This window comes from Pseudopodoces humilis, chromosome 5 (assembly GCF_049639895.1).
Source record: "Pseudopodoces humilis isolate 2021_Gansu_Grassland_sample_001 chromosome 5, ASM4963989v1, whole genome shotgun sequence".
Taxonomy (NCBI): Eukaryota; Metazoa; Chordata; class Aves; order Passeriformes; family Paridae; genus Pseudopodoces; species Pseudopodoces humilis.
Genome location: NC_142204.1, coordinates 47,092,101 through 47,119,219, shown reverse-complemented (window position 1 = coordinate 47,119,219; position 27,119 = coordinate 47,092,101). Strand labels below are relative to the sequence as shown.

Genomic DNA, 27,119 nt, shown 5'->3' with positions numbered 1-27,119 from the left:
GGGATTTTGCATACTTTATGAGGAATTAGCACAGGGCACAGAGAAAGGGAAGGGGCAAGGGGGCAAGCACCAGGCAATGGAGATGGGGAGTGGAATAGAAATAATAAAATAGAATAAAAAGGGTGAGTTGTACTTAAACACAATTGGTAAGCTTCTCTGATCAAACCCTGCACCCTATCACCTCTTTTCCTTCTTCTTAATAAATCCTTAACTACTCTTTTGTGTAATTCATCCACTGTTCTAGGTGTGACACTGCTGCAAAGTCTAAGTGTCAGCAACTGCAGATGATGCTGCAGCTCCCAAGTCTGCAGGTCCAAGAACCAGTAACTGGAGGGACCACAGTGCATCTAGGTGTAATTTGTTAGCAATATACAAACTGCAGTAGTCAATGAGTAGAAGACCTGTATCTGGGAAGATGCAAGGAGCTCAGGTCTAGCTGTGAGCACAGTGGGTGCCTGGAGGCAAAGTCCAGCCAACAACCAAGGACATTATTCTAATATTTGAGGGATATGACTGTGGGGTACGTGTGAGACAAGGGTGTATCCATTCTGACAGCCAACACCAAGCTGCTAGCAAAAAGGAGGAAATCTCCATGCAGGCTAAGGGAGCCCAAGCAAAGAATTCAGAGGGGTTTACAGGACATAGTAATGTTCAAGGGATCCATGAATGAATCTGTCCTTCTGAATCAGACAGTGAGGGTGCCTACAGTGTTTTCACTAGTGCACTTCATTCCTGATCAGTCTTTGCCACCCCAAATGGGACCCAGAAGAACTCCTTTACCCTCTACATCTTGAGAACTGTCTTAAAGGCAGGGCACAACCACATATACTGCTGCTGTTGCCATTTCCCTCACTGCCCGCCTCTCCCAGGGAAAGGAAATCAAAAAGGGAACAAAAGGTTTGTTTCCCTTTCTTTCCCAGGGGTTGCTGCTGGGGAATCCCTTTAATCAGTCCTTCAGCAGGGCTACCCTGACGCATGCATGAGCATTGCCTGAGGTGTCCCTCAGCACTGTACCCTCTAATGCAGCTTGGAGTAAATGTGAAGGACTGTCACTACAGTGCACTTGTCAGGAGTTACTGATAACCTGGGGACGTATTTTAAGAAACGCTTGTCCAGTCTCCACCCTTATTGTCTGAGCCAGAGGCTGGGTAAGCAGCCCAAGGTCCAGAAATGGACTTAAACAGACTTTAGAATTCACACTGGTACACAAATTGACCTGTGAACATGGGAGTGCACGAAAATCTAAAGAGGAATGCATCCATTAACCTTTATGGAGAAATCTTTTTGGTCTGACAGTACACAGGACGGCCTTTTAGTGACCAGGAAAGAGAAAACCCTGCATTCCAGAGTCCACTGCATTGAGTAGCTCTCATAGTATCCTTAACAAAACTTAAAAGTTGAGCAAAAGAAGTAATGGCTGTACTATCAGGGACAAACCAGCTTTCACTGGAGTACTCTCTAGGCAGAACAAAAAAAGAGTAGACATGCAAGACTAGTTAAACTTTTGTTTTCCAGAGTTAATCGAATATTCTTAAAAATGGGGTTCAAGAGAGAGACATGGAAGGAATCAGAGTAACATGTTGAGCTAGGACATGGTGAACCCACATGTGTTCAAAACCACTTGAGCACAAGAAGACCTTGAGCAGGAAACCATAACTGTCCGACTGCTGAGAAAACAATGAAAGACACACTTCCAGAAAAAATATGCATTTTAAAATTCTTTGACAGATGCTGCAAGAAGTGTTGATATGTAGAATAATTCATGCAGATTGAACAAACTATACTGTGGACAGTGATGTATTTATCAAAAGCTACTTGGTGAAGGCTGCTGGAAGGAACTAACTAGAAAGCAACACTGTCCTGGATTAGAATATAAAAACACAGGCTTCCCTGTAAACAGAATCAGCAAACAAAGAAATAGTATGTTATTTAATTTTCCTATATGCTGCCTCCAAGTAAGTGACACACCACAGGTGCACATGCAAATACAAGATGTTGCTAGAGAGAATAGTTTTCTAGAAACTAAAGCTCTGAATGAATAAGGATTTTCTTCAGAGGCAGAGAAATAATAAAGATTAGGGTGGGGTATTTCTTTGCCCACAGACGTGATTTATACTCTTAACTCTTGACCCTAGGCGATTGTGCTCTAAACAAATAATTTTGAAAAGGCTGTTTGATCAATTGGGCACTCTTGCCTTTGTCCAAGGGAACACTGTTAATGCTGAAGTCAGTCATGTTTAACATGAGAGACAGCAGGCACAAGGCTGGGACAAAATTTTGTGACTCTCAGCCAGCATGCTGGCAGACCTGTCTTATAGGCAGATGAAGCACCTGGATATACATGGAAGTCTATAGGCTGACATAAAAGTTAATTTAGCCTGACCCCTGTTATTTTGATTTTCAACAGTGATTTTACATATTTCATTACCTAGAGACTCCAAATGATCTGCCAGGGAATGCAAAGTGAGTTTGGGAGCAAAGACAGAAAAAGTCCACTAGTCATTTCAATGAGTGCTTGTGTTCAGTAAAAGCAAAACAGCACAGGCCTCTGAATTTCCATTTTTCTCAAAAGTTTTCCTTTTTTTTCTTTGAACTGCCAATGTCTTTACAAGAGTTATCTGAGAAAAAAACCTCAGGGTAACCTCATCATCTCCAGTGGTCCACAGACCTATGTATACACAGAAGAGTTGCACAGACTCAGGCACGTGTTCTTTCCAATAGTTAAAACAGCACAGTTTTGCCTCTGGGTGCAATTACACCAGTGTGGAAATGCTCTAAAAGGGTCTGGCTTTTCATGTATGAGGTTCATGCCAACATACTGCAACGCAGAAATAAAGCAAGAGTATTGCTTTAACTACTATCATAAATTGATATTACTTTTATGAATAAAATAAAAAATAAATATACTAGACAAACAACACAATTGTCACTTAAAAGACCACTCACTATCAAAGGCCTAAACAGAATAAAAGTGCTCTAATTCTATGTTTGAAACTGCCTGCTTGCACATGACTTCCTTTCATTGTGTTCTTCACTTTTAATGACTTGACAGCAGAAGTTAAAAGCCATCCTGAGCTGAAAGCTACTCTCTTCTCTTAAATGTGAAAACATTAAACTATTTTTTTCATTCTGATCAAACCAAATAAACCCATAAAATCTCTAGATATCACATGAGAATAATGATTTAATTTGAGCACACTCTTCTAAAACCAGGCATACTCGTTGTAGAGACAACTTGTACCTAGTAAGGCCTGCAAAAGAGCATCATTATCATTGGTTTTCTCCCTTTTTTCTGTCTGTGCCTTTCCACAGGACCAGAAAATACAACCCAGGCTGTTGTTCCTGCCTCAAAACACCCAGGTTTCTCTTAAAAAGAGCAGTGTAGCCTGAGGATTTATTGCAGTTTATCTACGGTGAGCTCTAGCCAAGCTCCTTCCAGAAGGGTTCAGACATACAGACTTTCGACAAGGACACAAACCCTCCTGTTCTTGCTTACGGTACCTGGCTTATCCCTGCAGTAATTCCCCACGGTCCATTTGTGCTCCTCGCTGAGCACCGCCTGCTTTGCATTATCTCTGTGTACGTGTGTGTTGACAGACGGATTTATGTGAGAAGCCAAAATGCCCCCCCGGACCATCAGCTCCACGTCGCACCGCTCTGGCGCGCTGCCCTGCCGGCATCAACTCCCTCTCCACCTCGACTCGCTGCTGGAAACTCTCCCTGTTCCCACACTTCCGTGTGCCAAACGTGGAAGGACTGGCATCCGCAGGACCAGAGCGACTCACGTCCCTGTACCCAGCGGGAGGAGGGTACGGGGCTGGCCGCGGTTCCCGGCGGAACCCCGCTCCGACGGGCGACAAGCGAGCCCCGCCGCGTCGGGCCCTGGCGCTCCCGGCTGCCCCACACGTGTCCGCCGCTGCCCATGCCAGGGGTGGCTGCGCCAGCCCCGTCCCACCGCCCAAGCAGGGATCGCGGAGGGGAGTGTGGGAGCGCGGTGTGAGACCCCCCCAGGTCTCCCGCAGCGCACTCACCTCGCTGCACCGGCGGTCCCGCAGCCCCGAGGGACGCGGCCATGCCGCCGCCGCCGCCGCTCCGCCCGGGAGCCGCGCTCCGCCCCGCTCCGCCCCGGCGGGGAGCGCGGGGCCAGACGGGGCTCGTAGTCTCTCCCGCGGCCGCGGGCGACGAGGGGCGCGGCCGCATCGAGGCACTACGTTCCCCGGCGTGCAGCGGGACGGGGAATATAAGTGGCTGGCGGCGAGCGCGCTTCAGTCAGTCAGTCCGCCCGAACAATGCCTTCGCCGCCGGGGCCGGGCAGCCGCGGCTGAGCGCGGCGGGAGCCCCGGGCAGCGGACGCGCTTGCCGGCCACCGCCGCTCCCGGCGGAGGGGCTGGCGGGGGAACGGGCGCTCGCACGCCGCGAGCATGTGGATACCCACGGAGCACGAGAAGTACGGCGTGGGTGAGTGCAAGAGGAGGCGTGCGGGGCAGCGTGGGGGCGAGGAGCGGCGCTGCCGGCGGGGAGCGCATCCCGGGCAGAGCGGGCTCGCCCCGCGGGGCGCTGCTGCCGCTTCCCGCTGGAGCGAAGGCAGCGCCCTGCGAGTCAGTGCTGCGGTGGGGGACGAGGTCCCGTCAGGGCGCGGGGGAGCGGCCCCTTCCCCGAGGCACAACAAAGGGCGGCCGATGCCCGAACCGCGGCTCCGGCGTCTCCCGCCGCTGCCAGGGGATGGGGCAGGGGCCGGTCTCCAGTCTCCGAGGCGGGCGCTGGGTGAAAAGGCTGGCGTTTCACGGGGAACAAAGCAGCCTAAAAACATCGCTGGGAGCGGCGACCCGGTGGGAGACGGTGTCTGCCGGCGGCCCGGCAAGGAGCGGCAGCGCGGCCGCGGGCATTGTTCGCGCGTCGGGGGTTTTGTCGCTGCTTCGCTGGAAACCAGACAAAAGTGTCGCTTGTTGGAGCGGCGCTGCCTCTGTTTGTTCCCCTCTGGCCGGTGCAGGGCTCTGAAGCCCGCGGGTTTGACTTGCGGAGCGATCGGAGAGACTCGCAATGATTTTGTTTTTCTTGGCACCGCCTACGCCAACACCCGGTGATCGCCGGCCGCTCGTCCCGGACAATAGCCCCCTGTGACACCGGGGTGGCCGGACTGTCGTACAGACCTGCCCGCGTAGTAGGCAGCTCTCCGTGTGTTTACGTCGCATTTAAACGCGGAGTTGCTCATATTGGAGGAAAGCGGGAGGAGCGCGGAGCCCTCCTTTGTGTGTGTGTGTATATGTGTGTGTGTGTATAGCAGCGCTGTGGCGAGCCGAGAGCGCGGGGCTGCTCCGTCCCATCTGGAGTTGAGCCCAGATGTTGCCGTCTTCCGAATGCTAAATTACACAGATGATCCAAGGGATTTTGTTTCTTGACTTCTTTATTTGTCAGGTCACAGCTGGGTTCCAAGATATTGATTAGTCCTGCCACCCGCCTTTCTTTACGAGGATGGGCAAGAGGCTTAAAAATCACTCTGGGACTCTCTGGAATGGCATGCTGGATATTAGCAGTCAAGTATTTCAAGCTGCAGCCCTCCTCTCCGTCTATTTGTTGTTTATTTTTATTTTTGATCCTAGTGTGCTATTTCACAACTGAAGCATTCCCTGCCCCCCTGCCCCCCCCCCCCCCCACAGATGAGCTAAAAATCACTATCTTTCTTATACTGAAAACAAGCAGATAATCACTGTTCCCCCTATTTGAATAACTATCCCATCGTTGCTAAACAATTAACAGATATCTCTTAAGGAAGCTTTTCTACGTTTAGTAACCCTTTCAAGGTACTTAGAGGTGAATTGCTCTTCAGCTCTGCCTTGCTTACCACAGCTGGTGCCACTGAAATCTTACTCCTGCTAAAGAGATACAGTTGCAATTTCTCAATAGAGAGTTTCCTTTGGATCAACCGGAAAACGTGGTCCACTACAAAGATTGTCTTTATTTGTGCAAATATAATATAGTCACCAGAACGATGTGTATTCTTATTTAAATTCATTTCCTGGTTTTCTGTGATTTGGCTTCCAAAGGCTATTCAAGATAGTAACAAAAAGCCACTGTTCAAATCGGTTTCTCTGTACCCCTCGGATGGGGATGATATTATAGTTCAATATGACTATTGCAAAATGTTGAAATACTAACCTAAAGTAATTTAATTTTTCTCTTGGACTGCTTTTTATGCTGTGTGCTCATGCACCTGCATGACGAGCGCTGTCTGCAAAATCTTCACACCCAATTACCCTGTAAGCTATTGTACTACATAGCCGTGGGAGGGGGAGGCAGGAGAAAGGGTTGTATCTTGTTGTATAATTATTTAAACTTCATATAAAGTGAACCTCATAAATCAAACTCACATTTTGCACCACAGACCAGCTTATTTGTTTTCTTTTTTACTGATGGGATTATTACATTTCCAAACAGCTATTTTAATACTTGTGTGTTTATCTGCTCTGGTAAAATGGGTGCATTAGGAAACCCCTTTAAGAATCCCAATTAGGTGTACCACACATATGTATCCTTTATACAGAGAGCTCAGGACTTGCATCAACATCAGATCTCATCTGCATTTTCAGTCTGAATTCTGCAGCACATGCTGTGTGCTGCACATTTCTGCTGTGATGCCAAAATGGATGAAAAACCAGACAACAGCCACCTGGTTGCACTGAAGGGTTGCTGGTAACCAGGTGGCTATTGCTCACTTGCACAGCCTGACTGATCCCACTTTGAGGGGTAGGTAATACAAGTCACAGTCTTCTACAAATTTTTTAACTTCTGCCTGCTACCTATTGATCATATCTGGTTGATATTTTTCACTGACCGTGTTGCTTAACTCTGAGTTCATTTACTACTAGGCAGACACACTGCTAGTTCATTTCATGGTAGACGTTCATGCTGCTATAAGGAGAGCATTACTACACTTTCATGTGCCACCTTTTGTGCTACAGTTGTGTGTTTTTATTTCCAAGGCTATAGATTTTGTCAGTTATGTTGTGTTATCCCTCAGGATGCTAAAAGTGAAATAAAGACTGGAATATTTCTGGTATTGATAACTTGCTTTGTCTGAGTTTTGATACCTGTATTTTCAGAACAGAAGGTTAAGCTTGTCTATTTCACTTTGAAATTGAATATGTTTTGTATCACACCTTCAGTTGTGGTGTCAAACCAGCCATGGCATTGTACAAAGGATGCTGTGGTCAGTTATGTGAAGTGTTTAGCACAAAGTATGCTGAGGAAAGGTTAGGAGAGGTAAGATTATTTTCTGCTGTTAATAGTGGTTAGATCTGGTAGATGTCAAATGGAGTTGACTTAAGCAAATACTGTATGCTGGTCTGTGTGAATTCAGAGCCCAAGAGAATCACAGGTTCATTTAGGTTGGAAATGACCTCCAAGATCATGGAGTCCAACCAGTGACCAATATTGTTTAGAACAATAATCAAACCCTTTGTTAAAATGAGTCAATTAAGACTGACTAGCTTTGGATGCTCTGCAGGCAGAAAACCAGTAAGTGTAGCTTTCAAAAGTGACTCTTTTTGGTTGGTGCATACTGGAAATTTTAAACTGTATTAAATAAACCATGGAACTACATAATTACCTTGTAGCTACTGTTTGGAGTAAAGATACAAGTTCTGTTTCATCCTCTGTATTCAGGGTGTCTTTTTCTTTTTGTCTCACCAGATCTGCATATTGCCATATCACCTGATTTCTTTGATTTACCTGAATCTGTAAGGGTGCAGTTATGTTTTCTGCAAAGTAGGGGATTTACCCTTTTTCACAGAGCACAAAGTTTCTCAGTGTTTCTCTGGAAGGCATTTTTTGGACTAGGGTAGAAAGAATAGTTAAGGAGAATAATTAAAAACAGTTGCTGAATGTATCACCTAATTTATTAGCAGAATGGTATTCCACATGCTGAAGTCATTCTGTACAGCAAAATATACCAGTTTAACTCTGCCATGCTGAAATAGTGATTGATATTTTTAGCGTGGTTAAGGCACTATAATGTGCCTTTCTAAGGGGGGCGTGAAGTTTGGGCATTGCCTAGTTTATAGATGGAGGAATGTAAGGTTCAAATGATGTTGTACTGTAAGCTGAGGTTCATAGGAGGAAAAAGACAGGGGCCCTATTAGTTGATCACAGGAGCAGTATTTGACTTGCACATAGACAGAAGCCAAATCAATTGGCTTGTGTCCTGTTCTGAGTTGCAGACAAACTAATCTTGATAGCAGCCCTGTTGAAAGATAGCAAAGATATCCCTATCTCCATGCTGAAATCCCTTTTTTGACTGAAGACAAACTTTACTGTAAATGAACTTGCTTTGTTTAGCTCAACAGTATCTCTGTCAATAGCATGGTATAACGTGTATTGTTAAACATAAGCACTTCATTAGCTTTTCTTGTGTGCTTCTTCAAACAATACAAATAAAGCCTTCAATCAAGCTTATTTCCTCTATTCTGCTTCATGAATTGTGCCTCATATTTCTATGTGGAATTCACTTTGTATTTTTGTCTTAGGCTAATACTGTCACTAATAATGAGCTATATCCAAAACTTGTATCAAGCTGTCTAAATAATTGTTTAGAGTTGAGGCAGGGCAAAACATAATGTATTCGTGGGTTCATTTAACTGAGGGGCAGTTGGAGGGTGACTTTTGCTTTCTAGTTACTGCTTGTAACTCTTTATGGGGCCTGTCACCTGCGAGCAAGTAGAAGTGAGGTACCATGGGGCTCCAAGAATGAGTGTGACAGGATATCAGTGCTCCCTTTGCCTCACTGGGACAGTGGGAGTCCATTATGAAATACTCCCTGAGTTCTAGCTATCTAAGGTAGCAAAGACCCACATATTTTCTATAGGAACATTTCTGACACATGACACATTTGTCAATGGAGGCTTTTATATCAATTATGTCAGTCAAATAAAAGTGATATTTTTTTCTAGTCTTTTATATAAGTACCTTTCAATGTCTTTAAAAAATGGAATTACCTCAACCTGCAGCTTTTGGACAAAAAAAATTGCTGACTGTATTCTGTTGGAGTGCAGAATATGAAGCTGAGATTCTTAAGTAATTTTTGGTCATAAGACTAGTCTTAGGTGAAACAAATTAGGTGGTGAAATTTTCTTGAAATAAGGCTAAATCAAGTTTTTAGAATGGATTTTTAAAATCTGTAGACTTCCTCATGGGTTTGTGATGTTGTGAATGTCTTCAATATCTCCTAAGGACAGCTCAGAGCTGGCTGGTTCATTAACATGTTATATAGTGCCCTTCAGAGACCCAGTTTTTCCTATTCACTACATATCTGGAGCTACCAAGGAAAATTTCTGAAGGCAGAGGTTGTTCCATGGTTAGCTGTATACTGATGTCACTCTTTCTTCCTCTTTTGCTGTATTGAGGGTTTTTAACCACCATTCTCAGTGTTGGACTTATGAAGCTACTTGCGGGGCTGGATTTATCCAAAAGGTGTGAAACAATGGTGAATTAAATGACATAATCCATGAAGGTTGAAAATGTGTTCTCCCTGTGGAAAAGGAGAAATATTTTTTTTATTTTTTATTTTTTAAAATCTAACATAGGCCAATATAATCTGTGATTGCTTCTGCACGCTCAGGCAGCACGTGATGGAGTCACTAACTTCTCTGTCAAGGGAGCTGTAATTGGTTACTGGACTCCTACCGAGCAGATCTCAGCAGCTTTTTGCACTGCGGCAAGAGTGTCTGCCATTGACTCATCTCTGCTTCCCCAGCCTGCACTCCAGAAAGGAAACTTCAGAATAAAATTGGGTTTCATGTTTGTAGCCTGGTACAATGTTTTCTATGATGTTTCATGGTTCCCAGCTCATTTCTGAGTGCAGGTTTCCCTGTGTAGGTTTTGGTCTATAAAGTCCTCTGTAATTTGAGTTTTGGGATTGGGGAAAATCCTGAGGAAAGCATTTGACTGCTTGGATCATTTGTGACACTTGAATGTATTCAGCAACTGAGACAAGGCACTTGAGCAGACAGTTTGAACCCCTGGGAAATGTGTTACTTGATTTCTTTAGTTTTGAGAAACTTTGTGTTGTGGTTTGTTTTTGGTTTTTTTTAACTGGATTTGTTAGTTCTGTGAATGTACAGGGGAACAAACTTGATAACCCATCAAAGCCTGTTTTTTCACAGAAGGGTTGAAAAGCAAAGGTTTTGCTTCACTTTCAGTCTGGAATTTCTTTTGTTACTGGGATTTTTTTGCATGTAACTGTACATGATTGAGTAGCCTTTTGTTTTGCTTTTCTTCATTTTCTTGCTATCTGTGAGGAGCTGGGCAGAATGACTTTGAGGTGACCATCATCCCCTTCCTGGAGATTTGGAAGCCAGGTGACTAACCTGGAGGGGAATGTCTCTATTTATTTGTCACATGCATTTAATTTGTCTTAAATGTCTCTAGCATTATGTAATACAGAGGATTGATTTTTTTTTCTTTTTTTTTTTTTTTCCTGAAGGTAATCAACAGAAATACAGAAAAGTGTTTAGGAAGAGTTTTGGGAGATTTAATCTGTACTGCTTTCTCAAGGCCAGGTCAACTCTAGCTGTCCCTTCTGAAGGATACTTGCCAATGTTTTTTAAAATGCTTATAGCAGAGCATCTACAACTTCTGTAGTCGGTACTTAGCAATCTCACTACCTTGTGTTTAACACTGGATCAGTTTTCCTCTTGAATATATCATTATGTATATATGAAGACTTTTCCTTGCGTGAAATAGCTACGATTATTTAATTCTTTCCTTGTAAATGATGTGTTCTTATCTATTACCAATTGATCCATGTTCAAAACTGGACAGGGAAACTTTATAAGGTAAAGCATGAGAATCTTAGTGTGTGCTTTAGGTGACGTCTTGCGTGCTTGTCATTCCTGGTGTGACATTTGTTCCTTTCACAGTAGCATTGCACTGACTCACGTTCTGTCGGGAACTGCTAATCAATCCCTCAGATCCTTTTCCGGAATATGGTTGTCTAGACAGTCATTTTTCCATCCTGTATTTGTCATCTGATGATTTCTGCTTATGTGTCTTTACGGAATGGCACTTCTCTTCGATGCTGTTTATTCCATTTGTCAGCCACACTGACTCTGAAATTTCCTTTCTCTCATATGCCTGTTGGATGCACCCTGTTTGACAGGTTTGAGAGATGAAATTTAGGAACTGTACTCACTAGCAGAAGCAGATCTTGTTATGAGAAGCAGTGCATTATAAGCAACCAAAGATACTTGGATGTCACCATAATTTGCCATTGGTCTGTATTTGTGTGTTTAAAGAAATGTGTTTTTCAGATCTTTACAATGACAAGAGACTAGTCAGCTGCTTGCAGTTTCTCTTCATAATGCGTTTTTCTGGTTACTCAGAATTTATGTTCCCAGTTATATAGTTTAAAGATGATACGATAACTTGTCAGCTTTGCATTTTTGGGCACATGAAATGTTCTGTTTAAAAATAATGCTGATCTAACTTCCAGATGCTCACAGGTGAATAGGAGAGCTGCAAACAGTGCAGCTCTGAAAGTCACCTGTGTTATGGGGACAAAGAAACAAGCTTGGATTTTGCAATTTGTCATTTATTGTGCTTGCTCTTTTTGTTATTTTAAGTAAGAAAGTAGGTCAAAAATTAATTTTGCAATATTAAAAAATCAAAAATCTTATTGTAGGAAAAAAACCCCTTGCTGATACTGATTGCACTTTTCATCTTTCTTCCAGTTAAGGAACCAAGTCAATGTATTTTTTCGGATTCACATGCAATTATTTATCTACTTTAATAGTAACTACTGAAGTTATTGCAACTAAAAGTGAGTAAGGTGTATTTAGTCAGGTCTCTAGTACAAAGAATTTTGTTTTCTTGGTAGTTTGTATGTAGAAAACCTCACTAGTAGATGAGGTAATAAAACTGAAAGTGGAGTTGTTGATTAGCAAGACTCACTTAAGGTGTTTGAGGAATAACTTAAATTTATTTGTTTTGCTTTTTGTGTTACTGGATTTCAAGTGTGTGTTTTTGTGCTTTCTGGGCTCTGGAAGTAGGTGGTGGCTGGTCTAATGCAGTCAGTAGCTAAATTGTGTGCTCGTTGAGTCCTTTCTGCAGCAAAGAGATGTGGTGCCCTTTGAAATCTGTTGCTTGGGATTTCTTGATTTGAATTTTATTGTTGTTTGCACTGAACTTATGATTTCTGAATTTTATTTAGAAATGCAAAATGAGTCCTTAACTATAAAGGTGTATACTGATGCATTTTCATGAGTATTTTTCATGGATGAAGTGGGAATCTACACACTGTGGATAAGAGATTATAACTTCATAACAGGGACCCTTCTGTAATAGAAATTATGGAATTCTGGTTAGTTGCTTTTAGACCAAGGCATTTTCTTTTGCTATCATAAATCATTTACTATGTAATAGGATAATGTTTTATTCTTTTGCAACTCTTTGAAATTACAGGTTACAGTGCAGAAATTAAATGATTACTCCATAAAGTCTTATTTTAACTTTTCTCCAGTGTAGTGTTATGAGGTGAGCAGGTACAAGATGTTGAGCAGGTTGGGCCAGGACACATCAGTATTTCTGATACTTTGTTTTGTTCCATGGGCTAACTGCAAAATTTGTACTATTTCATTATTCATATTATAGGAACCCTAATGGGTAACAGCTTGATCCTTGATCAGGCAGGAGTTATGTTATAGACTGTATAAGTATGCAGTAGTTGTACTTTCATGAAGTACCAGTCATGCTTCTGTGATTTTACCCATAAAATAAAGACTGTTAGTATTTTTTTTTTTTCTGATAAAAGCCCTATATAAAGATGGCTATTGGGTTTTAAGTGCACTGTCTTGTCTTTTGGAGAGAAATATAGCATGGGGTAATTTACATGTCATCAGAGGTAACACTATGGACCACTGAATCCATAGGTACAACTATGAGGAGCACTTTCAGACTTTCAGGTGCAGCTGTGAGGTACACTGCTTGAAACAAAGCAGGATAGAGATGGGTCACAGGTTGTAAATGATATATTTTTTTGTTTAGTGATAGATTTGATAAGAAATAAAGTTGGATAGTATTTTGTTTCTTCAAGGAATATGCCTCTTTTCCTAGGCTGCATGGTTCCTTTCTTCACATCCGTATTAGGCCTGTTAGTACAGGAAAAATACAGAGCTTGACAATGCAGTTTGTGTCTTTGCATGGGATTTAGAAGTGCTCCTTCTGGTGTTAAGATTATTTCTTCTCTTACTCTGATAAAGAAGAAATAGGAGTCCGTATTTTTGAAACAATTTCATGGACAAGAGTTGGCAGAGCTGCTCTGTTATTCATGGTTAATAGTGGAAACTTCTTAGACATTCTTTACTTATCAGTTTCTTCCCTATTCCTCTTCATCTGCCCCCTGCCCCCAGCTTCCTTCCTTTTTCTTGGTCTGTAAAACTTAGGACAAAAAAAGAGGAAATCCTAAGGTGGAAAACAGAAGGTCCCTGTTCTTCTGTTCCAGTGTAAGAAGCATGTGTCAGTTCTCTACTGGGTTTGTAACCTCTATTCTTCCACGTACCCCTCTCAGAAAAAAAAAAATTACTAGTTGATTATAAGTCAAGCCAAAATGATATGGATATCCTTCCTCTTTTCCATTTGAAGTAACAAGTCCTGGACACTTTTTCTCATTGGGCTAGATGTAGTTCTGAGCTCTCAGCCGTGTTGAACAAATATTGCTTGCCAGGTTAAACAGGTAAAGGTTGGGTGTATCTGCCTGCACAAATTTTGCCATTTTATTGTCTTGGTGAAATATACCAGTGATAATAGTAAGTATTTCAAGTTACATTGATTCCATTACTGGAAAACTCAATTCAATCACTTAAATTTTTATTATTTTTTTCAGATTGAATTGGAAGATAAAAGACTTGTATGTGAAAAAGACAACAGACAAGTTAGGCTTTTCAGAATGATTTAATTATCCAAAGACAATTTCTTTCCACCAATTAATTAAAAAAACATTGTAAGAGATGCTGAAAATATGTAAAATATCAGAATACTATGTGTTTTTCCAGGCAAATATGTGGTGCTCTTGCATGTGAGACAGCTGTATTTAGAGTTTAATCTTTTTCGGAGATAGGGTTTCGAAATATAACATGACAATATTCAGAGGAATCTGAGGTAATGGACTCTCCAGCCTCAGACAAAGTGACATGGAAATCCCTTTTTCCATAGTTGCCTGCAGTATTACTTCTTTTAAGCTGCTGTCAGTGTCTGCTTCTAGAAAACACTATTGTTTATTTGCTTATTTTTAAAAATGTATGAAGAGTAGCTTTATTTCAACCTGAGCAATTATAATGTGCTTCAAGAAGTAATATATAAAACTCATTCTCTTGATGGCAAGCTTTGGCTTCCTGGTGCCATGAAGGATGAGTGGTGCCAGTCTTGCTGTTGCTACCTCTGTTCAGTGTTGGACTGAATCCATTGCTTGTATTGTATCTTCAAGCTTAAGTGTACTCTTGCTTGCTTACATTCAGAAAATTCCTGGGGAAGCCTTTAACACTGAAAATTGTTGAGCTTTAATGCATTTGCATGCAAAGGAAAGTATTTCTTTGTTTCACTTCTGCAAAGACTCGCTTCTGCCAAATTATCTGAGGCTTGAATAGCAGTGTCCCTAAAAATGTATATTTAATAGGTATATTAAATAGCACCAGTTTTAAATATGGCTGAGATAGTGTGTCTATTAAGCAGGCACAAATTATGTTGGTCCCTGTTTTCCCAATCTAATCTGAAAAATGTAACCTAGTAAATAGGAGAAGTGCAGCTGCAACATTAGAGAAATTGCATTGGTTTTCATCATGATTCTTACAAAGATATGTTTGGATTTATATTGATAAATATTGCCTCTAGCTCCCTTTTTGAGCAGCCAGTTAACAGCATCATAATTGACATGTAAATGTGCCTGTACAGCTGAAAGAGATCTGTGGTCTTTATCAGTATGTTTTGCCTCTTTTTGAGTTCCGCAGCAAAATAGTGACCAAGTAGAAAGGAACTGGACTGATGAGGAGCTGCCTCTTTTCAGAGAGGCACAGGTCCAGAATAAGCCTATTTAGCTGATATGTGCTGAATGGACTCTTAAACTACCAAGTTAGGATCTTTTGGTTAGTCTATGAAGTGGATTTATTGTTTGCAGAGCCGTCATAAGTTTGGCTTGTTAACAACCTCTGAAAAATACCACTTATATTTTTGCATACCTTATGCAAAACCTTTAAAAGCACTCTAAAGCAGACTACAAATAGCAGGCTTTGTGTAGGATATGAATATGCACAGCTACACTACCAAATGTTAAAGTAATCCAGGAAACTCAGGATAGCGTATTTTCTTGAGTATACATGTGTAATAAAACTTTGTTGAGCAGAACGTGATTGTCTGGGGACTGGCATGACCATGGCCAGGCCAGCTCTGGGGCCCACCCCGCCCTGGCCATGTGCATCCCCCTTATGCCTTTGTAAGAGCTTCTGTGATGAGCAATTGAGAGAGCTGATCTGGCTGAAAACGAATCACTTTTTTGGCAGGGAGGTATTTACACTGCATCAGCACCTCTAGCTGGGTTTGGATTGTCTGCCAAAGTAAGTGTGCCAGTGTGGGGGGAAGTGAGGGAGGGTGCAGCTGGGAGTACAGAAGATGGCAGGACCCCAGCACTCTGCATGTGCCTGCAGGCACATCAGATGAGGTGGAACAGAAAGCTAATGAGAAATTTAGTTGGTCTGTCAAGAATATATGTCACTTTTCATGGGGCAGGAACAAATAACAAGCAGATAGATAAACAGTATGTCATCTTATCCAGCTGTTTGGTCTGGATTGATGTGTGTTTTGTTTACAGAACCCACTGTTAGTTATAAAACTCTTACACAGTTTCAGTCACTGCCAAGAATAGTAAGTATGTGCTTTCTAATTGTGGAGACTACTTTGTGAGCAATTACCTGTTTTTGCAATCTCAACCTTTGTCTTCCTTGCAACAAGCAGAACTTTCCAAGCACATGTTTTGGACATGAAGTTGAGATCGATTTTTGTGAACCCAGAGCAGGCTACTAAAATACTTTGAGTGTCACAAGGTCAGAAAATAAAAACTCTAAAGGTGTAATTTCAATTTTGTGGATGTAAAATTAGTCAAATTATGCCATGGAGCAAAACTGATGGAAAAAAGGTAGAAAGTGACAGAACTGAGAACTGATAAATGTACGTCAGGAGTCCTGTGAGATGTAAATAATACAGTAAGATAAAATAAGCACAGGTATCATACTTCTAACATTGTTATGAGAGGTCTTTGTCCTACTGCTGCATTCAGAATGAAAACAGGTAAACATTAAGTATTTTCAAAATATACAAAAGGAAAAATGAACAGTTCTGCCTTATATAATAAAAATTATATAATTATATATTATAGAATAATTCAATTATAATTATTAATAATGAATAATTATAGCAATTATATATTATATAATTTCACAGTAAAATATTTGATAAAATACAAATATAGATACAAATGCTTTATAATGTTTTATAATGATGACATATAATAATGTGCTTGGTTGAGAATTTTAATATCCTCAGAATAATGAAAACTGCTGCTGCTGCTTCTCAAAAATGATGGCTCTTAAGCATTGCCATTGCCTCTTCAGTCAGCATAGATTTGGGAATAAATTTGAGGAAAAGGCTTTGGCAGTTTCTCCTTCCAATTGTCTCTACTAGTCTTGTCCCTTTTCTTCTTTGCTCTGGCTATCTCTGTGCTAGCCCTCCTGCAAACCATCAGTGGAGTGCCTGAGCATTCTGCACTGCCACAGTCATGTTCCCTTCTGGTTCTTGTCACCCAGCTCATTTGTCTCACTTCTGTCTGTCAGGTTTTTTGGTCTGAAAACTATGACTTGAGCTTAGCGAAAATACTCTATGGTTAATTATGCATTGTTTGTTTTGTACCGAAATAAGTTTTGGATACATAACAAGAACCTTCAGCACAGGAGGAATTGTTTGATTTGGCTATAATCTATGGGGTACCAGACTTCTCAGTGTCTGTTTAAATATGAAGCAGCATCCTTACAACATTTCTGGTATGGTAGCTATAAAGCTGGGGCATCACATATGTAATATTATACTGGAGGCATTTTCTTGGGTGTTTTCTCCCCTTCTAAATTAGTCTAGTTATGAACTGACTTTTACTGTGTTCAAAGCATTTTTAAAATCTAAAACACCCTCTGAGAGTGGGTGTGTTTAATGTACAGAGATGTATGAGAATAGGAATTGGAATGTGATACATAAACTGTGTATGTATTTTTTTTCTCAGTTTCCTCAAATTGTCAGTCACCTTGCTTGTGATACTTCAATTACTAAGCGTGTTTTTGACCTCTTGTCACACAAGGTTTTGAATTTTTGTGTCCCTGCTGTTCAGCCCTATCACAATGAACTGGAAGGTGAGGAGGAGAAAAGTGACTGTCGTACGTCTGATAATTGTTGTTTGGCTCATATCCAGGGTTCTGTTTATAAAGAGTTCTATAGCATGATCTTATAATATGCAACTTGTCTGAAAATGTAAATATTTACTTTTCTCATAAAGTCTTGATTTGTTGAAGTACCTTTAAAATTTTAGGGGCAAATAGTTGTTATCAAGCATCAGTGTTCCTATTGCTTCTTTCAAAGACAGTTTAGATAACCCTTAACCTTTACATCTGTATACATGCTGCTTTTTTTCTTCTGTTTAAACAAATCTTCACTATCAAACTATAGTTTGCAAAAGGAAGTATTTGATGGGTGGTATCTTTATGGAAGATTAGATACAATGACACCTTCATGATGTGATAAGAAATAAGAAAGTGGTTTTGAAAGGAATAGCTTGGTCTCCTGAGATTTATTATCTATTCTCTAATTTTTATCTAATTACTATTATATTTAATAGGAAAACTGTTTGGGCAGGTCTGACTTTGCTTCTTTTTTAGTTACAAAGATTGAATACTAGGTAATTCCATGATGCAGTCATTTTTCTTCCTCTCTAGAGGACTAGCTCCAGAAATTCATCCGTGTGTAGTTCAGCCATAAAATACTTCGACTTTTCCCTAGTATTAGTTATTTTGTACTAGCTACAAAGAAATTTGTGTTCTGTGTGGATGTTGACTTAATGAGCGTGTGAGGCATTCCTGCAGCCTGTGGTATGTCCCGGGGGCCCTGGGGAGGTGAGAGGAATGCTGGGGCTTCAGATATGGCACTGAAACGCTGACACTGCTCCTGTCAAGTGTTGCAGCACACAAACAGTGTAGCATACCTGATTTAAATACCTCAAATTCCCCGAGTTTACAGATGGAGCAGAATTTCACAGAATTTGCTTTGTAATCTCATGTCAAGCTCTCTTCAAGGCAGCAGTATATACTGCGTGAGTGGGTGAATAGCACTTGGCAGGCTTTTCTGGCACTTGGCTCTTCTAACATCTCCTGCAATAATGACTTAGAAGCAGAACTTCTACCCTTCCCCCTCCTTAATTTGCCCATGTGCTTCTCCCAAATATGATGTTTTCTGTACTTCCTGTACAATGTCCATTTCCAGCAAAATTAACTTAAGTTTTTCATAGTACAAAAAAGAAATTTACCTGCACAGCTATGCGGAGCTGTAGACAAAGACCTGCTGCTAATTGCTTTGTGGTTACTTGCAACTGTTTTTTACCTAGAAACCTTTTGCATGGTAATCTTGCAAAGGTAAGCTTCTATAATTAATAATGTGACCTGAAAACACTTAAGTATGTATTTTATTTGCATTTTTTGGAGGGACTTTTTTGGTAATTACAGATGCAGGTTATTGTAGCAGTATCAATTGGAAACTAAGGGAGATTTGGACATATGCACCTACAAATTTAGGCTTGGCAGGCCCAGTAGAGAATTGAAGTTACTGGGTTTCAGAAGAGGCTGGAGGAGGGATTATGCAGTGCAAGTGAAATGACAGGCAGGGGCAGAGAGGTCAGAACTGCCATGTGGTTTTATCAGGATTTACTAATGAACTTACAGAGGAAAAAGCTGGTAGTCAGGCACAGAGAGTAAGGAGGAATTATGACTATAGTGAAAGGTAGAAAAATATATGAAAGTGTGGGAAAGTTTCTTACAAACTTTTATGTTCCACTCCTGGCCGGTTTTGTGGCATCTGCTGCTTGCTTTTCCAGTAGAGAAGTTGTAATTAAGGTTTGCTGCAAAACTTGCAGAGTAAAAACAGTGAGGGAAACGGATCTGGGAAGTGCTCCTGGATGATGTGCTGTCAGGGATTATGGTTTGGAAACTATAGACATAAGATTACTTCTGGCGCTAACTGGATCTTACTGAAGTACATTTCAGAAACAAGACCATGTCAAGATTTTGAAGTGCTTGATTCAGCTTGAATTTCACAGAACCATGTTGGCTGTGTGGTTTTAGGTAAGGACCTCAGATTTGAGCTTTCTGTAATCAGTTGTCTTTATTTTAGTTTGTAGGTCATGCAGGTTTTAGTTTGCTAGATAACGACAGATTGATTCTTGAATGTTGCTAATGAGCTTTGGGCTAATCAAAAGTCCTTGTCCTCTGGCTCAGGGCTCACTGCTATCTGAACAAACTGTTCCTGAAAATATACAGTTTCTCATTTCCAGAGGGCTGCCTGGAAACTTTTGGCTCAATACTTAATTGTGACCAAAGAAGCGATTGAATTGAGAGCTCATGGGGTAATGCTGTTTCCTGTATTATGTGCTCTAGTCACCGAGGTGCTAGTGAATTTGCTAGGAATAGGCGGCATTCAGCAGCAACTTGAGGATTCAGTCACTGTGTGACCTACAAATGGCAGAGACAGTGGTAGATGTTGAAAGAATTAGACACTGCAGATCTTATCTGTAAGATGTTCATGCTTTTTTGCCAAGGTATTGGGTTCTGTCAGTGTCCTGTGTTTGCTGGGAATCAAGTTTGAATTAATTTGTAAGTATGGTTTTACCGCTTGAAAGTTATCTTGATTAAATGACATGTTCACTTGGCTTTAAAAGTACTTTGTTTGCTGTACAATACACTAGCATTCCTTGTCTTGTCATCTCACTTCACCTCAGTAAAATACAGAACTTGTGTACTAGAAAATACTATTTATTAAATAAAATGAAGAGTATGAGGTTGTTCAGAAGTGTAGGAAGTGATGAGTATCTGTGATTTTTTTTTGTTAAACTTAGGTTAACTGCAGGATTTGTTTTCTTCTTTGATTTTTTTTTTTTTTTTTAAATTTGAATAGGCTTCTGTGTAGAGCGAGCCTTCAGTCTGCTGGCAGGCGCTCTTAGTTAGAAAACACGGCAAGTGTGTGTGAGTACATGTGTACCAGTACTGCTCAAAATACCATCACAAAGGGCTGTGGCAGAGAGTGATAGGAGTTAACTCTGTATCATCATGAACTATGCAGCAGAACTGTGATGAATGCATATAGTGTTTGTCTGATGGCCTTTTCACTGAAACTAATAAATGTTTCTTAATAAATTAATAATTGTAGTTTAATGTCTTAAATGTTTGTTCTTAAACAGTTCACTTCTAAAATCCTAAATATGTGTTTGAAAGCGCTTTCTGTTGTCTTATCACAAATATGATTTAAATTTTCAAGTAATGCAGCTGTGTGTGTAGTGGAAGACACTGGTGACCTTACTAAAGACCGAATTCAGGCCATTCGGCTACCATCCAAATGCTCTGCCAGCTTAGCTACTTGACCACCTGCTTCTGTTTTTCTATTCCCTTTGCAAATGTAGGTTTTGTTCATTTTCTGGCATCTCATCATTGCCTTTGATAAAAGGAAATTAAATTTTGTGGATAAGGTCTGTACTGTAGACCACTTGGGTGTTTTTGTGGCTCTTGCAGTCATTGGAATTTTCATCAGCCATTCAAGCATGGGCTTGTTGGAAAAGAACAGACAATGATGCCTTCTGCACCTCCACGCTTGCTTTCCCAGACCATGCTCCTGTGCTTTGGACTGCAAGACTCAGTGGCAGCCGTGTAGCTGTGCTCAGTCTCACTGTAGCTTTCCTGCTCTGCATGAGCTTGGTGGTTGTCCTCAGGGCAAAACATCCAGGTAGTGCTGATGTGTTGTTGGAGTGTGTGGATATTCCTTTAACTGTAGAAACTGGCAGCTTAAATTCTTTGTCTTTGTTCATATCTTTTCAATATGCAAAACTGAAGAAAAAGGAAACACAGGTCATAAATATGACTTTAGGACCTAATGGTAAATGCTTTTGGGTATGAATCTGTTAATAGCCCAATGTAACTGGAGTGCTGAATGGGGAGTCTTCAGTAATGAGTTACATTCCCACATCTACTGATCTGCCCATTGACTACATCCAGATCACATGACCTCAGTGCCTGGTTAGTAAAGCAGCACACTGAAAAGCAGGCTATCGCTGCTGACTGAAAGCTTCTGTGCTTGTTTCATCTGACATAGCTGAGATAGTTCAGGAGTTACGTCTGTGGTTGGTTGATGAAAACTGAAGGAAAAATGAGTGGCTGTTCTGTGGCTTCTCACTGTGTTAAATGCTGCTGTTGGTTTCTGAAGTTTTTGTCCCTTTTTTTGTCAAGCAGTACAACCATGATGCAGTGATTTAGGTGCACTAAATTTTAAACTAGAAAAATCATAGATTACTTCTGGTTTCAGTATCAATGCTAATGGATTGTTTTTATCTTGCACTTTAAAAAATGCATCAGTCATGGAAAAAAAGTTGTCTCCTGCTTTTTTCTGTGGCTTGCAAGACTGCATTTGGTGTTCCCACAGGCTTGGTCTCATGGAGTGGATAAGATGAAATAGGAAGGTACTGCAGAAGCTGTGAAAATGCTTGGTGAACTCTCACTTTTATTTTGGTGCTTGTTTCCATTGCATTCTATAATAGCTGCAATAGATGTCATTTTTCAAAAGGTGACTTGACTACCTGGACTGTCTTTTGCTGGTGGTTTAGGCAGGAGTGAAAAATGGACTAAGCAGGCACTGGCTGTGAATCTGATCTAAATATAGTAAGCTATGCACATACTTGCAGCATTGTCTGGATGAGTGTGTGTTTTGTGATCTGGCAGTATTACTTGTTAGACAGATTAGTAACTTGGCAATGCTGAAGTAGGAACTTTGGTCTGGGAGGCACAGAGCCTGAGTTTGAAAGCCTACGTGTTTCTACCATTTGAGAAGGTATCTGGTGTGTTAAGGTCAGGGGATCTGGCATCAGGATGCAGTTGTGCAGACTCCATGGTGAGACCTCAAGGGCCTGCATGAGCTCTGCAGGTGTGGGGCTGAGAAGCTTGCTGGATTGCCATTGTAGTGTCTGCTGGTCCCTCTGACATCCTAGAGGATTGTCATGCGTGTCCCACTTATGGTGAGTCAGTGTTGTCAAGAAACTTAACTTCCTCTAAGACGTAATGCTATAGAGGCTTCAACAGAAATATTAAGAATTCTTTGAACATATCTTACTGGTTTTGATAATTTATTTAACAGACATGGAATAATTGAGCTCCCACTCTTTAGCTTTCTACAGTAAATATTTATGTTCTCTTTTGGTTTTTATCTCTTGGGTACCAAAGATGAACTTCAGAGATGGTGTTCATTCATTTCTTTGCTTTCCTGCCCTTCTTTGTAAAAGAATCTACCATGGAACTAGCCTGCAAAGCAACACAATAAAACTTTGTAAAAAAACAACCCTCTCCCCCCAAACAAACAAACAAAAACCTCAAGAAAAACAAAACAAAAATCCAAACCAAAACTCCAACGAAGATTCAACAAAATACAAGATACAACAAAATACAAACCAGTTTGACATCTACCAATTAGTATCTAGTATTCTGCTTTCAGCATATTAGAAAGACAGTGCAATTAAACAATACACATGGGAACATTTTTCTTTAGTTACTTGTGAGCATTTGGAGCCAAGTGTAGGGATAAATATCTGACTCGGTGTCCTGTGATATAGAGGAAGGTTTCTGTGCACCCTGTTTATTGAGTTTTTGCTTCCCAAGTGGTAAAACACTGTATATTATATATTATAATATATGGGTTAAGGAAAGCATTGCCTCTTGGAACTGTTTGCTGTTATTGTCTTGTGCAAATCACATGCTCTCAGCTGTTTGCTTTGGGTTTTTTTTTTGTGTCAAATATAGAATATTTTTCTGTTCACAATGGTGTACAGAGAAGCAGTGGATTGCTATATGCCAGCAATGTGCCACTACAAGTCTGAAGTAGTAGTATCTGGATTAAGATAACAAATAACAGCTTTTCTTGATAAATCTTAGAGAGTGTTGTTAGCATTCAAGCTCTCCAGAGATTTACTTCTTTTTTCACCAGCTGTGTGTTCACCATACACGGGCTTTAGCCTGGATAGATTTCGACACATATCTGCTAGGAAGAGTTTAAGAAGGTAACGAGGAAAAACTAACGTTTTGCTTTCAATTTGTAATTGTAAGTGATCAACATAAAGCCAAGTTATGTTTTTGTGGCTAAATTTAAGGCCATGTTTCTCAAAATAAATGCCCAGACCTGGTAATTCTGTGATGCAATGCCAGCTTTGTGTAATTTTCTTTTAACCATTTCAGTCAGGTATTTGGATAAGAGATGCTGCCAGTGTCAAAAGCAATTAGGTGTAGTAACAGCTGGATTTAAGCTCCGACCATTTTTATGCCCTAACTTGTTAGGTTATTGAAAGAAGAGAGGGTCAGTATCCTCTTTGCTATTCTCCAGACAGTGCTAGAGAAAGGGACTTATCCTGGCTTAGATTTGACAGCTGACTTTGTTATGCCGCATTAACTATGATGTGAATGTGCTATACGTGAGCTACTGATAATTTCTGTGTAGTCTGGAGAAAGAGTGGTCTTGGTTCTCACACTGTTCTCAAGACCCAGAAGAGTCTTCAGTGCATGAGTAAATCATCAGTGAATTAGTTTTGCTGTGACAGATTGTCTTCGGTGTGAGTGGCCAGCATTTTGTTGAGGGGGAGTGGATTTGGTTTGCGTGGTCAGGTTTCCTAGCGGTATGGGGGTGGATCTTTGATGTGCTGCCAGAAGCTCCTCTCATGTCTGACAGAGGCAATGCCAGGCAGCTCCAAGACAGACCCACTGCAGGCCAAGGCTGAGCCCACCAGTGATGGTGGTACTGCTGCTGGGGTAATTTATTTGACGCTGGTAAAGTTGCTACATGACAGCAGCTGCAGCCAGAGAGAGATTACATGGGAGGAGCAGCTCTGCAGACACCAGGGTTGGTGAAGGAGAGCTGCCCCACGTGCAGGATTCCCATGCAGACCATGGTACAGAGCCTGGAGCATCAGGCTGTCCCTCTGCAGCCTGTGGAGGTCCACGGTGGAGCAGAAATCCACCTGCAGCCTGTGGAGGAACCCATGCCAGAACAGGGGGATGCCCAAAGGAAGCTGTGGCCCTGTGGGAAGCCCATGTGGGAGCATGGCTCCACGAGGCTCCTGGCCCTTCCCCGTGGAGAAAGGAGCTGGAGCAGGTTTGCTTGTGATGCTGTGGGGGACCCATGCTGAAGCAGTGTGTTCCTGAAGGACTGCACTCCATGGACAGGACCCACACTGGAGCAGTTGGTGAAGAGTTGCAGCCACTGGAGGAGTTTGTGAAGGACTGTCCCTTGTGGAAGGGGAGGTGTGTGAGGATGTTCTCCCTGAGGAGGAAGGAACAGCAGAGACAATGTGTAGTGAACTGACTGTAGCCTCCTTTCCCTGTCTTCCTAAGCTACTGGGGGAATGGATAGAGGAAATTGAGAGTGAAACTGAACCTGGGAACAGTGGGGAAAAAGGTGTTTAAAATTTAGTTTTGTTTATCATTATCCTACTCTGATTTGATTGGTAATAAATTAAATGAATTTTTCCCCTAGTCAAGTCTGTTTTGCCCACAATGGTAACTGGTGAGTGATCTCTCCCTGTCCTTACCCTGACCTACAAGCTTTTTGTTCTATTTTCTCTGCACTGTCCAGCTGAGAAAGGGAACGATGGAGTGGCTTAAGTGGGCACTTGGGCTCCAACCAGGGTCAGCCCATTGCAGGGGGGAATAGGGGCTGATGTGTTTGGAAATATTAACTGCAAAAAAAGGTAAATGGTGCTGTCAGGTCGGTTTTTTTGGGTAGGTATTTAAGCTTCTATAAAGAGTGGACCTAGAAAGGCCTTGTTAACAAAGGCAGACTTCATGACAGACAGACATGTAGTTCCTAAAAGGAACCAAATTTTGATTATCCATTTCTATCAGACTAGAAGTTTGTCAGCTGCTGGGAGGGGAGCAAGGAGACAGTAAGGAAAAATTGACAAGGTAAAATTGGAATTTCTTCCAAAATTCCCATTTTTCCTAAGGCATTTTTAAAATGTGGTTATATCCTAATGATATTTCTGCTTGATATGAAGATTTTGGTTGTATCAATAATGAAAGATTTGGATTAACATTTTCAGCACGACCAGAATCTTTTTCCTGACAATAATACTTCCATATATTTCTAGATTTGTTACAGTAATCCTAGAAAAGTTCCTTTATAGGCTCAATGAGGTATGTATCCCCTGCAGAAGCACCTGCTCTTGTAAGAGTAATAGTTTGCCTTAATTTTTTTTTTTTTAAATGCATATTTTCCTCGTTTTTGGGTTTTCATTGGAGTTGCTAACACTGTCCTTTGTTTCAGATAGCACTGAGATTTTTTGTCCTTAAGATGAAAGACCTGTTAGTTTTCCCATTTGACTTGAAAATTTTTCCCTGTAGTTACAGGAACAAAAAGGTCTGTTGGTTTTGAGCAACACTCAACAGTTATTTCTAACATGAAACAGTAATTTCTGAAAGTGATGTATCAGATAAAAGAACACCTTGAAGTCCACCACTGTTGAAGTTCAGGTGTTTCGCCTCCCTTGAGACTTCTTTTTTAGCTACATCTATTACTTTGTTATAAGTAAGTACTCTGCACTTAGTTTGGAGATACACAGCAGCAAAAGACAGAAGAGGGAAAATGATGGAAAAAACCTGAATTTGGTAGCATGAAGCCAGAGTGCAGACTTGTAAGGATGGGAGTTTGAAACTGTCGGGGAAACTATTTGAGAGGGAAGACTTGGGGGCAACAGAAGTAGGATTTTGAGGAAGGACTGACTATAGGGGAGCTTTCTGCCTTTGGTTGTTTTCTAACTTTGCTTAAGCCCATGGATGTGGGAAGATAATTGAATTAGGAATGTCACCTGTTGTCTGTGGTTTATCAGAAGCCTCATTATTAGCTATTCTGAAGTAGAGGACAGTGGGGATGAGATTATGTGCAGCTGGCACTGCCAGGCTGAGAATGTGGGTGCTCTGGTTTGTGCTGTGTGCAGGCATATTGTGTTCTACTGATGTCCTGGAGTGCTACTGCCTTTTGCAGCCTGAGCTAAGCAGGAGTGCTCAGTACTTTTGTAACATCTTCCTCAGCTGATCCCAGATTTACATCCTTGTTTCCAACTCTCGTCTTCAAGCTCTTCTTGCAGGCCTTGCAGCGGGTTGCTGTGGAGATAGTTGGTGGCAAGAAGACAATGAGACTGATTTGAGGAAGTCAAAGCTTGGAATTACAAAAGCAGAACCATCTTGGGTCAGAGCTTCAGGAGAGGAAGTGAGAACAGACTAATAAACAGATGCCTAGACAGATGCCTGTCCAGGACTCCTTGTTTTAACCTGTTTGGTTATTTTTCATCCACATACTCTCATCCCTGTGGTGCATGTACAAGAGCCCAGGTCTGAAAGGGACAGACTCCTGTTGCTTCTCTTAAGTTTCTGATTGCTTGGCAAGTGCTGAGGGACCTCTTGTCTCTCAGGCCCTCTTAGTACCAGATTGGAAGGTGATGGAAAGGAGCTGCAAAGACAGTTTTTTCCTAATACCTGCATGTACTAAGAAAAGTGTCTGCAGTATCCTTTGATATAAAAATGGGGAAGGATTCAAATTATTTAGTATAGCCTATTATTTTCATGCAGTAGCTCTTGGAGTTCCTAGAGGACATTAATAGTGGTGGCCTAAAAGCTGTGGTGAAATATATTTAGTACCTAGCATGCTTAAGTCCCAAGGAGTTCAGGCTCCATTGTGATAGAAGTAATTGCCTTTATTGTGGTCTTGAGGTCTCCACCCCCATTCATTCCCAATTTTTATGCCTGAAAAGG

At 41.3% G+C, this 27,119-nt stretch overlaps 2 protein-coding genes across 5 annotated transcripts in view; one reads left to right on the top strand and one right to left on the bottom strand.

Annotated features, from left to right (window-relative positions):
* The window catches only part of ZNF277 (zinc finger protein 277), a 44,758-nt gene extending 40,656 nt beyond the window's left edge, over positions 1–4,102 (bottom strand). The window contains exon 1 of the mRNA XM_005519271.3: positions 4,032–4,102. Within this exon, the coding sequence (XP_005519328.2) occupies positions 4,032–4,074 (43 nt within the window). The 5' untranslated portion in view covers positions 4,075–4,102. The remainder of the gene's footprint in view (positions 1–4,031) is intronic.
* Positions 4,103–4,297: 195 nt separating this feature from the next.
* Positions 4,298–27,119, top strand: part of DOCK4 (dedicator of cytokinesis 4) — a 224,507-nt gene continuing 201,685 nt past the window's right edge. For all 4 annotated transcript variants that reach the window (XM_088054848.1, XM_088054845.1, XM_088054847.1 and 1 more), the window contains exon 1: positions 4,298–4,458. In XM_088054848.1, the coding sequence (XP_087910974.1) occupies positions 4,422–4,458 (37 nt within the window). In that variant the 5' untranslated portion in view covers positions 4,298–4,421. The remainder of the gene's footprint in view (positions 4,459–27,119) is intronic.